We start from the raw sequence: 18354 nt of genomic DNA on the forward strand, positions 1-18354 counted from the left end.
ATTTACTTAACAAAATAACCAAATACAAGCACGCTGCGTGCCTGCTTCCTTGCGACAGGGAGCGGGCGGGGAGGGGTCGGGGTTTAGCGGGGACTCTGCCGGAACGACTGGACGACAAGTGTGAACAGCTCCATACAACACTATGAGCGAGCGTGTTCCGACACGATTTGAAAACGGACGCGCTGCGTAGGCGAGCCATCCGACAAAAAATGTCGGATCCGTTTTCAAATCGTGTCGGACAAGTGTGAACAGCTCCATACATCCACTACAGCCACTAGAGCATCCGTTTTTAAAACGGGACCCGCCTCCGATTTGAAAACGGAAGTGGGAACGGGCCCTTAGAGGGGCGGGAGGGGGCGCATCTGGAGGAGGACGTCCCCAAGTTTGTTTCCCATTTTTGTCAGTTGCCATTATGCTGTGGTCTAGAGAGCAGCGGGCCTTCGCCGTCGAGAGCTTCTTTTGTAAGCTCTCGACGGCGAATGCCCGTTCTTTTGTAAGCTCTCTTTTGCAGCTCGTTACAGGAGCATGATCGAGGATTTTTTTATTCCAAGCCTCGAAGAAATGAACGTTAGGGACGTGGGGTTTCAGCAGGATGGAGCCACAGCACACACAGCACGAAACTCAATGAATTTGCTGTGACAACATTTCCCCAACCGCCTCATCTCTCTCCGAGGCGATCTCCCATGGCCGGCGCGCTCTCCGGATTTGACTCCATGTGATTTTTTTTTATGGGGTTATTTGAAATCCCTTGTTTATGTCGATCGACCACGGACCATAGATCACCTGAAGAACAACATTCGCGATGCTATTGCCAATATTCCGATTGATATGCTGAGAAGAGTGGACGAGAACTTCAAAAAACGACTTAACCGATGAGGGTCGCCATTTAAAAGATGTAATTTTGAAGACAGTATGAAAAAAAACTTGGTACATTGCATTTTCAAATAAAAAAAGAATTACAACAATAACGACAGTGCTTTTGTTTTTATTGAACTTTCAAATAAGTAAGTTTCTCTGGCGCACCCTGTATTAGCGAAATAATTAACATTATTATTTAACATTATTTATACATTTTAGGAAAAGTTGACAGCAAATCTTTAATTATACAATGATAATCTGTATTTATTGTTAAGTAACCAATTGTAAAGTAATATATAATTAAGCGCCTATTTAATCGTTTGATAAAATCTAGATATCTAGCCGAATCTTCAGAAATATTACCGATTTTATCAAAATTGAAATACTGGTGTCGATTTCATGTACTATCTTAAAACATTACAATTTCGAAAATAGTTGTTAATCTTTTTTACTTCTAAAATCTTGTCGAATCATCCCACGAAGTTAGCACTCTTGACCCTCGGACATCCTGTGTATGATGATTGCGATAAGCTTCTTTCGTATTACTTATTAATAATGCTTTTTGAATACCAATAAGAACGCTTGATTTAGTAAGTAATATTCTAACATTCTACGCGTCCCAGTAATCTATCCAGATCTAGGTAATTATTGAGTTCCTTGCCCTCGAGGTGAATAGGTAATCGGGAGCACGGGGGCTAAAGGGCCGGCGGACCTTCGCTCGGGGCGGTCAGGCGGCTAGGTCGGGGAGGCCGAGCCATACTGAGAACGTGAGTCGGCGCTCATAGCGAGGAGTTTTCATGCCCTCGTGGTAATATGCTAGTAATCGCTGTGGACTCCGTTACACTGCATTTAAAGTTACCTCATCCCGGTTTGAAAGGCCAGAATAGGAACACAATTGAACGTAACTGATATTAGTTGATGTCGATAGCATGAGAACGAATTGTCTCAGCGTTTGTCTTTCTTCGTAACTTATCGCTTTGTTAAATCCTGTAATCTTTGAGGTTGCTTTAGATAGGTAGGGTGTTTTTGGTTTGAAAATTTGGTCGCCTAGAAATGTTTCAGATGCCTTCATTAAATACTGCGAGTAGAATACATATTGGCCTTTTAAATAATCGAGTATTTTTTAGATAAGTCTTTTTATAAGCCCAGAAAAAAATAATGTATAAGGCCTATGAAAACTGCTTTAATGTTCAAAATCTCCTACTTACAAACCCATTTTTGGTTATGATTTTATTGTATAATGTGGAAAATTAAGTTATTTATAAAAAGCTCGAAAAAAAAAAATTTATGCCTGAACATCCACAAAATAAAATAAAAGGCACTTTTTGGCCATGTTTTTTCTTGCATAAATCAAAACAGGCGGATAGTGTTAAGCGGGAATTTAAACCTTATCGCCATCTACGTAAGGGTTATTATTGATAGCGGCTCAATTACAAATATTAGACGACGTAGTGCATCGCCTTAATCACTATTAATTGGGCAGTGCACCGGTGTTGCTAGTTCTTAGGAACACCTTCCATTTAAATACCATACAGTACCTACAATAAATTTTATAGATTGTCTAGGTCTCTAGAAGTGCAGATAATGAATACCTACCTTTTGATGTGTGACGACAAACTTTTATTTTACTGTAAATCCGTGTGACATAAAATATTGGATCAAGCCGTTTAAAAAAAAGACTTTACCCTTCTGAAAGCGTAGGTTACATAGTAAGGGGAATTCGGGGGTGTAAAGTGTGACCCTATGTTTCTTCTGCGTGTTCTTAGCCGTTTCACTTAGTCGGGGCACAATTATTTAAACGGTTACACATGTATTTAAACAAACGTAGTCTTTAATCCCCAAGATTTATTGCAGAGTCCGACCACCGCGCGTCGTCGTTCGGCAGTAAAGTTGTCGCTAAATATATCTGCATCCTGCGCCCGTAAAACTTACCCATCCCGTCGAGGACTTGACGAGAGCGGTAATTATTCCTAACCCAGCTGTACAGTGGAATCATAAAGGCAAGGACATGCTAGGCTCACGTACGCAACGTATGCAACGTATATGATATTACATTTCGTGATATTTATTAATTTATTAAAAAAAAAAAAAAAAATCAAAAGCCGCACATCTCGCTAGGGAATTCCTTTGTCGAGTTGTGCAGCTTTACAATAAATAGTAAATAATATATATTTTTTAAATGTGAACTTAATATTCAATTGATTTTACATTATAAATCGCTTCGAAATTATAATATATTACTTGTTTATCTCCCAATTTAACTACAAAACTAGCAATTCGAAGGTCGCGGGTGTAAGGTGTAAGACCATTATGAATAAACGTTGCTTTAAATGGATTTAGCCGTGTTTGGTGACCAGCTCTGAATAGCCAGGTACTTCTTACACCTTCCTCTTACACATCTTCTTCCCCTCCCGACTTCCTTCAGCCTCACAACGTACCCCATTTGGGGATGCCATAGTCTCACTGGCTCCAGGCGGTCGGGAGTAGTTGACTCTGGTGCGGTATACACACCAAACATAACCTTAGATGACAAATCAACTCTTTGGAAGGCATCCTCCACCGCCATCATTCTGTCACACTTCCCACGCCGATCTGGACAGCGCAGTGGGGAGCGAAGGATTGCGTTGCATATGACAAGTATTGTATTTCTAAAGCATCTATTTTGACAGAAAATGCATGGATTGTATTGTCTTAATGCGTTGAGTACATTGCGTACGTGGTCCCGGTGTGTCCTTACCTTAAGACTGGGTCCCCAATCCATTTGACGGATCTATCATTCACTCGGGACTTTTACGATCCTGAGCCGGTTCCTCCCCCAGGCGAGCAAGACAGGTAACATAAATAACGGGACGAACGCGGCCCACCCCTTCGTATAATGCTTTACCTACCTTATACTCTTGTACAAATACCACCTTTTCTCTCTTCTAGTATCTTAAGAAAATAACGCAGAAGAAATTAGATATTATTGAATTTTAATTGTCCTGTCCTGTTCTAAATCGATTTGCATTTCGTCTCTCTCAATTTATTTGTACGTTCCGTTTCCGGTTCTAGATGGTGGCTTTGTATTAATAAAACAACGCGGAAGAAACTAGATATTATTGTCTTTTCCTGTTATGATTTAACTCGACCGTTTTGCATTCCGTTTGTCTGTAAATTTGTTTCTTCGTTCTGTTTCAAGATGGTGGCCGTTTTAACGGTACTTTATTATTCGCATTTTTTTTTAAATATTACTGTACCTACCAGAAGAAGGTTTCAAAAATAATTATCATATGATATAGTGGCGTTTCCTTGGCCTTAAGGCGATGCACTACGTCGTGTAATATTTTAAATTGAGCCGCTATCAATAACAACCCTTACATAGATGGCGATAAGGTTTAAATTTCCGCTTAACACCATCCGCCTGTTTTGATTTATGCAAGAAAAAAACATGGCCAAAAAGTACCTTTAATTTTTTTGTGGATGTTCAGGCATAAATATTTAATTTTTTTCGATAATTTATAAATAACTTAATTTTCCACATTATACAATAAAATCATAACCGAAAATGGGTTCGTAAGTAGGAGATTTTGAACTTTAAAGCAGTTTTCATAGGCCTTTACATTATTTTTTTCTGGGCTTATAAAAATACTTATCTAAAAAATACTCGATTATTTAAAAGTTCAAGATGTATTCTACTCGCAGTATTTAATTAAAGCATCTGAAACATTTCTAGACGACCAAATCTTAAAACCAAAAACACATGATTTTGCTTTACTACGTATGGCATCTACAAGTGTTTTCGCAGATATTTTCTGTCTGGAATTCGCTCCCTCAACGCACCTTAACTTTTTTGTAGCCAGTGAACAATCTTTTCCTTCGTGATAAATTGATAAAGCTTCCGACCATCTTAAAGCTTCCGTCTTGGAGGTGGAATTTTTTTTAATATAGTACCGAATTACCCAGTAATTTTGAATTATTGAAGTACTTATTTAATTATTTACAATTGCGTCTCTATATGAGGGAAGCGTTGCATGTGTTAGGGTGAACGGTGGTTTTACGGAGTGGTTTGATATCACAAAAGGTGTTAAACAAGGCTGCGTAATGTCACCGTGGTTATTCAATCTATACATGGATAATTGTATGCAAGAATTGAAAGATGTGGGATTGGGCGCGAATTTGAGTAATCTGAAAGTATGTTGCCTGTTGTATGCTGATGATGCGGTGCTGATTGCTAATAGTATGGATGATCTGCAGTCTCTCGTGTCTAGGATGAACGAAGTATGCGTGAAGAATGAGTTAATGATGAATGTAAGTAAGTCTAAAGTAATGGTGTTTGAAAGAGAAAGTACGAAAACAGTGTGTAATATAGCTGTGAATGAGGAATACTTGGAGCAGGTGGATGAATTTGTGTATTTAGGAAGCATGTTTACGAGTGATGGGAAGGCTGACAGAGATATTGAAAGAAGAGTAAATGCAGGTAACTCCATTAATGGAGGACTGAACGCAGTTGGCGCTAACAAAAAATTGTCCAAAGAAGCGAAGTTAGCAGTCCACAATGGAGTGCTGGTACCTACCCTGATGTATGGAAGTGAGGCATGGAACTGGCAAAGAAAGGATGAAAGTAGATTGAATGCTGTTGAAATGAGATCCCTGAGGCGTATGTGTGGTAAAACCATGTATGATCGTGTGAGGAATGTGGATATCCGCAAAAAGTGCAAGGCTGATGTAAGCGTAATGAGTAAGATCAAGAAAGGGACGCTTAGATGGTTTGGGCATGTAGAGCGAATGAGCGAAGAAAGGAGTGTAAGGAGAATATACGATGCAAATGTGAATGGTAGCAGAAGTCGGGGGCGCCCGAGGAAGACATGGCACGACCAAGTAAATCAGATACTTGAGTCGGGCCATGTCAAGAGTCAGAACAATAGAAGAGTATGTATGAGACGATGTATGAATGTGAATGAGGCAAGGAGTGTGTGCCAAGACAGAGTTGTTTGGCGGTCCGTCCTCTCTGCCTACCCCTGCGGGGAAACGGCGTGATGGTTAGTTAGTTAGTTAGTTAGTTACAATTGGATATCGTTTTGATATGTTGCCTCTATAGCAAGCTTACTGGTTTGGAATGTTTCAAAGTTATAAAATAATCTTACTTCATATTATTGGAAAAATCGTTAAGAACATTACTTCCTTACAACATTCTGATTTATTTTTCAGTCGCTGTTTAGAATTGATAGGCCGTTTCAGTAACGCTCTCCTCAACGCTGAACATAAATCACACATCATGCTCCGGCGTAGAGGTAAAGAGTCTCCCTCGCGAGTGCAAAACACCCCCCGCCCGCCAATCTGTATGGGAATCTCTGCCGGGTAGGCGAGTCGAGGCGAGGCGGAAGGTCGTCCCGCCTCGCGCCTGTTGCTTCGAATTATAATATTTCGCACATATCCCGGCGGCAATGGCAGCATACGTATGATGAGCGCTGAACACACTCTATCGGCTCCGGTGGGATATATTGATGATTGGATACGTGACTTATCATTCGACTGCATCCACTCCTTAGCGGCTACATTGCCGGTGTTTTAATGCCGCATTGCCGAAGGTAATGTGATCGGAACCCACTAGCAACAATTTAAAGTAAATATCTATACGCGCCAGATTCTCGTGGTGGCCCTACTCTATCATTACTAAAAATTCACCAACATTATTTTGGAAAGTCTAATATGTCAGTAATATTGTTTTCATGTTATTTCTTCACATTGATTTATTAGTGTCTGCCCAAGTGTGACAAAAAGCTGAATGTGCCTTTCATGTTAGACTCATTTCACTGCAATTGCTATTTTTTTTTTGTTATTTTTGTGGACTTACCAAATTGTGATTAATAAAATCACCGTAAACTTCTGGGAAGTCGATTGATTGTGTAGTTACCATTATTAAATTCTCACGCATATCACGATAATTGCTACATTATAATTATTGTTTTTTTTTAATAAATATTAGAGCCAGTGGGATTATGGCACTTCCAATTTGGGGAATGTCGAAAGGCTGACGGGAATCGGGGGTAATTAGATGTAGATGAATGTTAGGTAATACCTAGCTATTCGGATCACGTTACAAATCACGCCTAAAGCCATTTTATTTATTTAATACTTAAATGGTTGTATAAGAAAAAAGAAACATACTCTTTATACAATACATTAGATATATACGGGTTAAACTATGTACCATAACAAATGTGTTATTTTTGCATAATGCTGCGAATTGTTATTTGTAAGTTTATTTTTACTAACTTAAACAAATATAAGATATTGCCTTTCACATAAAGTTTCGATTTGAACGGTGGTCTTTCAGTTTGGCGAACAGAGGGTGGCTACAACTCTTGAGTTCGATACATAAGTTCTTGGATAAAAAATAAATAAAAAGGCGATATTTAAAAAAAAGAATAAAGTAATAAAACAAATACATATAAAGGTTGTTAATGGACGTATTTGACTTATTTTATCCAGTGATTTCTGACGCTTTTTTACTCCAGATATGGAGTAAAAAATTTAAATGAAATTTTGGAATCCGCTGACATTTAGATTTTTTTTATAGATACGTGGAAGAATTTTTTTTGCTTGGTTTTGAAAAAAAAAACAAAAAAGTCATCGATTCCAAAATTTCATTTATATTTTTTACCGGTCTATTGAGTCAAATAGACCGGTAAAAAATGTAAATGAAAGTGGCTAAGTTGACATCGCGTTTGGGTCCCACCCAGGCGCAGTGTGTTCAATTCCTCGGTTGGCTAAGTCCTCCATCACAACACAAGCAATATTTTCCGCTTATTGTGTAGGAGATTTTCAAATATTGTCAGGATACTCGTAAACCGGAAATGTCTGACTTTCTTTTAAAAAATGTGAGGAATCCCTGGTTAAAGTAAGTCAAGTACGTCCCTAAACACCTTGTAAATTATTATACACACCCGTACCAATAATTACATATATGTTGCCTATTTTTTTGCCTTTATTATTTTATTAATTGATTCTTCATTTAAGTTCGTTTAATTTCAATATATTTCTTTTTATGTACATACATATTTTGTATCTTATAAAATTGTAAAATGGGGGCCTCAGAACGGGTGAGCACCCAATGAGGCTCACATTACCAAATATATATATTTTTTAATACTGCTAACGTATCAATAAAAATAAAAAAAGTTTTTAGTTAGATAAATTAAATTGATTATATTTAGAAAACACAGGGCTGTAGAACTAATCAATTTATCTTTATTAGGTACTTCTGAATTTGTGCCACTAATATTTTACACATTTCCGGAAATTTCCACTTTATCATTTCTTCATTTTGATTAAAGTGCCGATCGGTTATTTAAAAAAAAATACACATATTTATGTCGTAAGTCATTTCTGCTCTGAATTTGCGCAACACTTGGGCATTGGTCAAATAATGTCAGTTTTTGTGACTAGATTCATGCCTTATCGCTATTTTCAAACGGACACGAACGATTGATTGCCCTCACCGTAAACTGGGCTTCAATAAATTGTAATAATTCAATAATAGATATAACGAAGCTGACGACATTCTCTCAAGATTAAAATTTCATTGTTTGAAAAGTTGGATCGCGGTGATAAATTGCATTGTTTATAATGTTAGAGCGCGGTGATTAATATGACTTATGATTAAGCGGATCCAATAGATCACTCATATTGTCATACACAAAGAATGTCGCCCAAGCCATATCCTGGTGCTGCTATGCTATTTTTGTTAGTGCTTATCTAATTATGGAATACCTCTGCTGTTTTATGATTCAAAACAATTATTTTACTAGGAGTTCTGTGAACAGTAGAAATTAAAAAAAACTTCATTGATTGCATATGCCAGCGTTGGTGGGACGTTGATAATTTAATAGCAATTCGGTTCTTGACGGCCACAGATAGAAAATTGGCTTTAGTTTATCGGCGTGAGAACGGACGTCCAGACAGCCCTACGTCGCGGGAAACCGACATTACCACGGTCGGCATACATATTTTCTTACCGGTAGTACCCAGGCCCAGTCTACTGGCCAGCATATCTCGTCCGAGTGCACATTATTGTATGTAAAATGGGACTGCGAAGCCCCATTCGCATTGCATGTCAAAAAGCTCCAGATTTCTTTTTATCACCAAATACGGTTAACCTTTTAGAATGCCTGAAAAGGCTGCAATTATCTATGTATTCTTAATATAGTTCAGTAAGAAAATAATGAGAAGAAAATTGTATATTTGGTTTTATTCAATTCTGCCCCCTTTTTGGAAAATGAAGTACTAAATAATTTCCGAGAGTCCCGTTAGGACTGTAATAATATTGTAATAAAACAACTTTTAAGGTGTCATCTCATAAACTATTCAAATTACACAATCAAAAATATTTACAGTATTTTTTGTACATACTCTGGACAAAACTTACTTCAAAACACGACAAACTAGCAAAAACTCTCACGTGCAACTGACACAGATCTACATTGACAGCTGTCACTCCAAAGTTTTTTTTTAACAAAATCTACACTTTTTGACTGTTGATAATAATCTACGGTCTGTAGCTGCACATCTTTGGTAAGGATACCGTTTCAGCACGTTTACAAATGGCGAAAATATAATAATAAAATTTGGATGATTTGTATAGCGCCGTTTTTGTGCAAAATCACCTCAAGGGTGCTGGTGGTGGCTATTCTCCCACAGCCTTCCAAAGGTTTAAATAATTATGTAGGTACGTAACGAAATTAATTTTTACAATACAAAAACCATATTCAATGAGCAATTAGGAAGGGGGGATACCAGGACACGTTTTTCAAAACTGTAAAAAATAAATAACAATAAATTGGTTTATTTCTTGAAATCTTTTTTCTAATCGAACAATAATTTTTAATATCAACAAACAAGATAGTACTCAACTCTGTCTCTAAAATTATGGAGAAAATTGTAAAGAACCGTCTCATCCTTTATCTCGAAAATAACAACATCCTTTCTAGTAGACAATTCGGCTTTCGCAAAGGTTTAAGCACTGAAAACGCCATCGCTAATTTGACAAAAATCATCTCTAATAATCTAGATAAAGGTAGTAAATGCATTGCACTTTTTTTAGATCTAGCCAAAGCGTTCGACACTATCTCGCACAAAATTCTGCTGAATAAACTACAGCGCATTGGGATACAGGGTCAAATTTTCAAGTGGTTTGTTAGTTACCTAGAAAACAGGAGCCAAATAGTGGATATTAACGGTACTCTAAGTGATCCAGCCAATATTAAATATGGCGTACCGCAAGGAAGTACACTAGGTCCCATATTGTTTAATGTTTATATAAATGACTTATGTAATACTTCATTTGCAGACCACATTATTACATTTGCTGACGATACAGTACTTTTATTCGAAGGCAAAACCTGGAATGAGTCTTGCTTTAAAGCTGAATTTGGCATAAACAAAGTTAAACAGTGGCTAGATAGTAATCTCCTCACTCTAAATTCGGATAAAACGAAATTCATCTGCTTCAGTTCAACTCAAGCGGGTCAACCACAAGAAATTATTAACATTAGAATACACCATTGTTACGACACTATTACATGTAAATGCAATACCTTAGAATGTGTGGACAATATAAGATACCTAGGAATTATCATTGATAAATTTCTGAGATGGGACAAACACATAGCCTTTACTTCCACAAAGGTCAGGAAACTTACACATCTGTTTATAGCAATAAGAAATATTCTATGTCTAAATGATTTGAAACGAATTTACTTTGCAATGTGCAATTCCATACTAGACTATGCTTCCTTAGGTTGGGGAGGTTGTGCTAAAACCATACTCGATCCCTTAGCTAAATCCCAGAAATCGCTTATAAGAGTCATACTGAAAAAACCTTTCAGGTACCCCAGCGATTCATTGTTCGCAGAGTTTCGTGTTCTTGATGTAAGACAATTATACATGAGGAAAATCATTTTACATACTCAAAAACAGAGGCACTACTTAGCTTCCGTAAACCACTGTCATAATACAAGACATGCAAAAAAAAACCCAACAGTTCCGCCCACCACTTCCTCATCTTTAGCACAGAGACAATTCTCATACTTAGGCCCTAAACTGCTCAATCTCATACCTGATGCATGGAAGGCAAAGAGTACTAATATTCTGCGTATGCAGGTAAACAATTGGCTTCTGGTCTTGGGGAGAGTTGAATGCGAGAATATGCTAAAAAACAGTAATTAAATTGTAAATTTTGTTTTTCTTTACATTCTTCTTTACATTTTAACTTATATTGGTATTATATTAGCATTACAGGAACTGTATTTTTACATAAAGAAAGTTCGAAAATTGTTCAATTCTTCGTGATATTTCTCCTTAAAGGAAAAGTTCCTTCTTTACTTTCATTTTTTATTTTTTGTTATTTTTCATTTCCTTTTTTTATATATTAATATTTCTTTATTTTAATATATCAGCTAAACAATAGTAAAAAAAAAAAAAAGAACATACATTTGTATTACTTTACCAACAGAATTTCTTCAATTCAGTTTCATTTTCAAATTCATTTTCTTGTTTTTATCTATTAATTCAGCTTATGTTATGTTAATTCAGTTATTATGTCAGCTAAATAATAGTAAAATATGTCGTGATATAACTGGAAGTATTCTAGAATATGAATATACATATGTATTTTTTTTAACAACAGAATAGTCAACACTATAATGTACCATAATTTACATGTAAAAACATTATCATATTGGAATGTCCTAAAACGGGCAATCGCCTAGTTGGACATTTTAAGTTCATTAATTTTATTATGTAATATTTACAAACAAACAATAAATAAATAAATAAAATAAATAAATAAATAAGTAGTCCCTATTTTTTGACATTTTTGAACTTACGAAGCTCTCTGCAAGGTTTACGTAGTAAGTTCGCACACCTTATGATATCGCAAGAAGCAATAAACATAATTTGTTAGTTCTTTTGATCGTTTACTTTTACTAAATGCCGCCACCTACATTTTAAGAGACGAACGTTCAACGCAGTTGTGAAAATCATTACTGAATTCTAGAGTCAAATTCCTGAGAATACGTCTTAATTTTCTTTACACGCCTTACAACAGAATAAAAAAAATAGACGTATTACCGAAATCGTAAAAAATGTATTTTGTTGCACAGTAAACAAATTGCCTAACATGTATTCTAAAATAAATTGAATTCTGCAGAAGTGTAGTTTTTTCTTCAATTTCCCAAGCAGAGTCCATTTACCTTGAACAATATCAATAAGTAGATGTTTTTACGTAAGTGGTGTTAGATATTTCGCAAAGAAAAGAAACCCACGTCGATCCGCTGCAGTCGACCGGCCTAATGGCATCTCATTTTAGTACCGTTACAGTTAGTTTTTATTTTACACGGATAAATGTTACCGAATCGTGCAGTCTAATTTTACGGTGCTTGAACTCAGCTTAGGTAGAATATTGTTCATACTCCGTCTACGTACCCTTTCATTTCCCTAAAGGCAGGGGAACTCTAAGTTATTTACGGTTGTTGGATTGAATATTACTTTAATAAGAACGTATTTATTTATATCAAAAACATAACAGCATTATAAACAAACATACATACTATTCAAGGTGACATTAGAAATAAAGGGAGCCAAGCCACAAAATCATAAAGCTGAGAAACGGCATAAAGTATGTTCTTGTTGTTTTTAAATACACATAGAACGGTGAAACTTTAACATAGGTACTTTGTGATGTTATCTTTTTATAATTTTGTTTGAATAACCACAAAAAGTGATTTCAGAATGTTATATCTCTTGACCATTGGATATTGTATTGAACAGATGTCCAAAGATAATTTGTGGATACCGACAGCACTTATATTTTGTGGAGATTCTCTAAAGGAAAGCTTATTAAAATGCTAATAAACCACCAGAACCGCCGCGCCGTTTTCTTGAAGAGATAAGCAAAGAGGACGGATCGCCAAACACCTTGGCACACACTGCTTGTTTTATTCACATTCATACATGACCTTCCGTTATTCTGACTCTTGATACGGCCCGACACCAATATTTGGTTCTCTTGATCGTGCCATGTCTTTCTCGTACGTCCCCGCCTTTTTATACCTTTACATTATTTGCGTATAATATTCTCCTAACACTCCTTTCTTTGTTTATTCGCTCTACATGTTCAAACCATCTAAGATTTATTTTCCTAATCTTACTCAAAACCTGTTGTCAATAACATTTCTACAACCCAAGTTCCTCTTCTAACTTGGGTACAAGACTATAAATCGTCGTCGATTGTGAACCGGGTCGTGTTTGCCTGGCCGCAAGTTTCAGTTGTCAACAGCGTTATGCCACATATCATACATAATAAAGTATTCGGAGGTCCAAGACTTGACATTGACTTCTTCAATCTGTGTGTAATAAGTCTCTTGGCAATTGCAAAATAGTCATAAATGGGGTATTTTGTGGCTCAAATCCATTGAGCACGGCATCTTTGATGGTTTTAAAACGCTTTTGTACACTTAACTTTTTTTTTCGTCAAATTGGTGGCTTGGCTTTCTTGACTTCTACGGCGACGTCGTAAGAAGAGTAATAGAAAAAATGTATGATGGTACAGTAATAAAGAGACAATAACAGTAGTTATTTTTAAGTTGTATATAACCTGCCTTACTAGGAGAACCTGTATTGAGGTAGAATTTTGAGAAACATTCATACACTGTCTATGGTTTAGAAATACATATAACATGAGTTCCTATAAAACCATTTATTTACTAGTAGGTACAATATTTATTACTCATCAGAATCGATGCCCTGTTCGCAATCTTCTATCCTTCATTTACAAGGGATAAAATGATGATAGTAAGATCTGTATCTATTGCGCCTTGTAAATCGCGAATTTCTTAGACCTCTCCCTGTCAAATTGTGTCACCGAAATGATGAACGGAACCATTTCACAATACTCTGTATGTAAGTAGCTATCATACATATAAATCTGCATTTTAATTACATGATTATTCATGAAGAGCTTTTCTTAGTTTTTTTAAATTTGTTTACAAGAAAACCGCACAAGAGTTCCAACTGTTTCCAACCATCTGGAGCCAGTTGGACTATCGCATCCCCGAGCAATCCCTAATTTAATTTAGCTGCCTAAAATATGGGAATTTTTTTTACAAGCTGATGTTGTTAATTCTCAATTTGTAATCGACAAATATGACGTTTAATAACTAGGTCCCAATGGTCAAGTGGTTAAGACGCTGTCCCGGTAAGACAAGAGATCCTGGTTTTGATTCCTAGTTGGGACCGTTACCTTTTTTATTTTCTGCGTTGGATTCGGTTTCATGTTTCGTTTTGATTTATTAGAATTATCTTTACTTCAAAAAAGTTACAGAAAAAGTTGTTCCTTCCTAATTTTTTTCTTCATATTATTTCTACTTTGTAAATTGTCTAAGGAAAACGGTTTGTTTACAACGTCGATAATAGCCTCAAGCACCGAAGGCGCTTATTGTTATATGACTACTCCGTTCACGGTCCAATTCGCCTGCTGCGGTGCAATCATTATAACACCATAAAACCTGGGTACCTACGTTGATTGTTGTACGAAGTAATAATGTTCCCAGAGTAATACGGTAGCGGTGGCAATATAGCCGGTGGCTGGCGATACCATTAGCCATTGCGTTAGGTATGCATAGTAGTTTTTCATTCACCTTGATGAAATATCTCTAGGTGTGTTGTATACCTGCTACTCGGTGCTGTATGTACGTGGGATATCGTTGTTATTTTCCTTCTGGGAACTGCGGTTTGTTTTCCTTATTAATTTAGATGGAAAATTTCCCTAGGACTGTGTCAAGATCGCGCACGCAAAGTTCTCTTCAAATATTGCTTCACTTATTTTATTTTTTCATCATTCAAGAGGTGGATGAAAATGCAATGAATATGTCATCAATCGTTCAAAAGAATGGACTAATAATAAACACGTAATAATGGAAATGATGTAATTAAATTTGCTGCAATGCCTTACACTCGTTACAAATATATAGTAAGCTAAGGTAGCGAGGATTGCAGCCCTTGTTGAAGTTCTGATTATATATAACATATAATGCAGTAGAAATGAAAACCCTGGGTCTGGGTATGTGCTAAAATAATCTATGATCATGTTCCCAACGGATGGGAATAATAGATGTAAATAAAAGGATTTAATTTATTTGTATGAATACCGCACAAGAGTCCTAACTGCTCCCAAACGTTTGGAGCCAACGAGACTATGACATCCCCGATTGGGGTATGTTGTGAGGCTGAAGATAGTAGGGAGGGGAAAGATAGGGAAAGAGGGGCTGTACCTGGCTATTCAGATATGATGAAACAAAAACTAAACAAGGCTAAAACCATTTCACGCAACTTTTCAACTACTACATCAGGGCGATACTAAGTGTGTCTTCCACTCTGAAACGTGCCGCAAATATATCTGCTCTATATAATGTATTATATAATTTTAATTAATTATTCAAATAAAATTTACTTGCGCACGCCGGGATTTAAACACGCGCTCTCCGAATTTTTTTTATTGATCAATAATATTATGTATTTTTAAATATTATACCATAATGTGGGCCTCACTGGGTATGGGTATTGCTAGTTGACAGCCTTACCCCACGACCACGGGGACCTTCAAGAACGTCAGGACGTTTGGACGCGTTGAGAGGATGGACGTAGACAAGATTGTCACGAGAATCTTTAATACACGAAGTGGGTGCCGAACCAGAGTTCTGTGAAGTTCTATCCTTTTCTCCTGCCTCTTTGTTGTTTTCCTTGTACAGGTTGATGGTGCTTGCACTTCTGATGGTTGATTTCAATGCTATTGTATATGCTAACGCCTGTTATTGTTGTGTTGTTGCAGCCGAGAGAACCACTGCGAGATTGAGCGACGAAGGAGAAACAAGATGACCGCGTACATCACGGAGCTGTCGGACATGGTGCCCACGTGCAGCGCACTGGCCCGCAAGCCCGACAAGCTGACCATCCTGCGCATGGCGGTGGCGCACATGAAGGCGCTCAGAGGTCAGTTCAAACACATCTTACAACCATCACATCCAACACAGCATTCCTTCATCCTTTCGTTCATCGTCGGCTCAGGAATTATGGATCCCGTCCCGATTTTAACTATCTAATACACTTTTAGGTGATCGCGATTGGTCAATTTTTTTAATGCCTATGTATTTATAAGCTTTACTACCCAGTTTTGCCTGTGGTTCAATCATCTTTTTTCTGAACAATGTTGATGTATGTTAAATTAATATATTTAATTAATTAAATATATTTAATTTTATTGGATGTATTTTTTTTATAACTTTTGAAGGTTATGCCCATCAATGTAATATTGAACCATTGAGTAAGAAGAAGATAATACCAATAAATCTAAACGAAACGTGAAACAGAACAAGACACATAAAATAGAAAAAGGTAATGGTCGAAAATTAATAATTCTAAAATTGAAAATCAGGTCATAATGGTCGAGTGGTTAAAAACGTTGTCGCGGTAAGATAGAGATCCTGAGTTCGATTCTGTGTCTTATTCTTTCATGTTTCGTTTAGGTTTATTAGTATTATCTTTTTCTTCAACGATTATTATACAGTTTAAACCAGTGGTTGCTGCTTTATCACACAGAATCTCTGTTTTTAGTTGCAAAGATACATCTCTTTAGTCCTTCGAGATGTGAGATAATTTCATTTCCAGAGCATATTCTTCTGCTATGAATATTATTAAAGATCTAACAATAAAATACATGGAATATAGTTTAATATTTATTTTATGTAACTAAATCAGTATCAATCAAATGATTTCCAATCAGCTTTTTTGGACGCGTTTTTTCTAACGTTCCTCGCTGAGTTGTCCGCAAAAATGTTTCATCTGGTACGTTTCTGTGTAATGCTCTGAACGTCATTTAGTCCTATCAAACTATGATTCCATTGCTGGGATACCTTGACTCACTCAGCGATACCATTGCATTGACAACACCTTAATTATTATTATCGTCAACGTGACTAATGACTAGTGACGCAATGAAAAGGATTGAGTACCTCGAATGAGAAGAAAGAATATAATGGTTATATATACAGTTCTATAACCATTTTATAATTTGATTATTTCCAAAACAAAAATGTGACATTCCTCTTAGCTTTGAATGAAGTATTCATTAGGAAGGATCACTCTTTCCACGTTTTCAGGACTTTTTTCTGTCTGTAAAGTTTGAAAGATTAAAGAAAGGTATCGCGGTAGTGTAGGCACTGTCTATTTGGATGCGTTTGTTGCATAATATGGGACCGCCTGAAAGGTCGGCTGTAAAGAGTTGAATGGAATGATAACCGTAAAATGCCTCGGCAGTAAAACAATAATTATTGGCGAGACTAAATATTCCGTTACGGCTGTGTCGGAGTCTCGGTGTTTGGTGCTTGGTGCTTGGTGCAGTCCCACCGAGTCCCACAGTCCCCAGGCTTAGTGGCCTCGCGGTCCTTTAGTCGGAATTGATATAAACATCTTCGCGGAACGAGCACACGCGCCATGTAAACCTGTCATTGTTATCAATGACCGTTATTAAACATTTCAAAATGCATTTCAGTACGTACATAGGTTGCATGCATTATTATTGCTTTCAGGTTTTCGGTGTCGTTTCGTTTATGCAGATCAATGATTTACAAAGTGGGCCATATCGCCCTTCTGGGGTGCTCCGTAGAACCAGGGGGCCGAGGTGGCCTCAGGGTCAAGGGTCAACAATGGTATTGAGGGAGAGCAAAGGAGCAGCGTGGACAAATAAAACACTCTAACTTAGTCTTAATTATTAAAACCTATTATCTAACTTAGTCTAAATTATAAAAAAAAACATTTTGTTATACAAATATATATTATACGTTATTCACAGTTGCAAGAATCACACCTTTGATACATGCTATATGTTTCATCGTGTTTTTTTACAACAAGACACGTACAAGATGCAACCGATCAATTTCCCAGACGGTAGGACGGTGTCAATATATATGTTTGACTTATATGAGGGATTTTGAGTCTGATCTACTCGTACGTTGAAAACTAGACAAGCCGTTTATGTTCTAAATAAATCGAGTGCCATTTTCTGCTCAACTTCTGTGGTCAACAAAATATGCGACAACTTCGCTACTCTTCATAACCATTTATAAACCTTTGCTTTTGTAAAATATTCTCGGTCAGCTTGAGCGAAGAGTTGTAAAAATTCATTTGATTACATTCGTGCACGTTGTGTTCTGTCGGCTTTCGCCGGACACAGTTTAATATTCCCGCAGTCCTGTGAACAGTGAACACTGGACACTACACCACACACCACACACCACACACCACACACCACACCACAGTGCAGACAGGTACAACAGTCGGACAGTGCTGACAGTGCTCAGTGTTGCTCCTACACTGATAAACCCGTACACTGGTACAGTCGTCTGCACCAACACAACCAACGCTCTGTTTGCTATTCATTCCGCGATGTTCATCGGGGAAAAA

At 37.0% G+C, this 18354-nt stretch overlaps 1 protein-coding gene across 4 annotated transcripts in view; it reads left to right on the forward strand.

The window, feature by feature from the left end:
• Nucleotides 1-18354, forward strand: part of tgo (Aryl hydrocarbon receptor nuclear translocator homolog tgo) — a 194821-nt gene that overhangs the window by 106269 nt on the left and 70198 nt on the right. For all 4 annotated transcript variants that reach the window (XM_089650664.1, XM_089650661.1, XM_089650662.1 and 1 more), the window contains one exon: nt 15725-15885. In XM_089650664.1, the coding sequence (XP_089506790.1) occupies nt 15725-15885 (161 nt within the window). The remainder of the gene's footprint in view (nt 1-15724; nt 15886-18354) is intronic.

The sequence above is a fragment of the Hesperophylax consimilis genome, chromosome 3 (genome assembly GCF_061612785.1).
Source record: "Hesperophylax consimilis isolate HC1 chromosome 3, BYU_Hcon_1.0, whole genome shotgun sequence".
In the NCBI taxonomy this organism is placed as follows: Eukaryota; Metazoa; Arthropoda; class Insecta; order Trichoptera; family Limnephilidae; genus Hesperophylax; species Hesperophylax consimilis.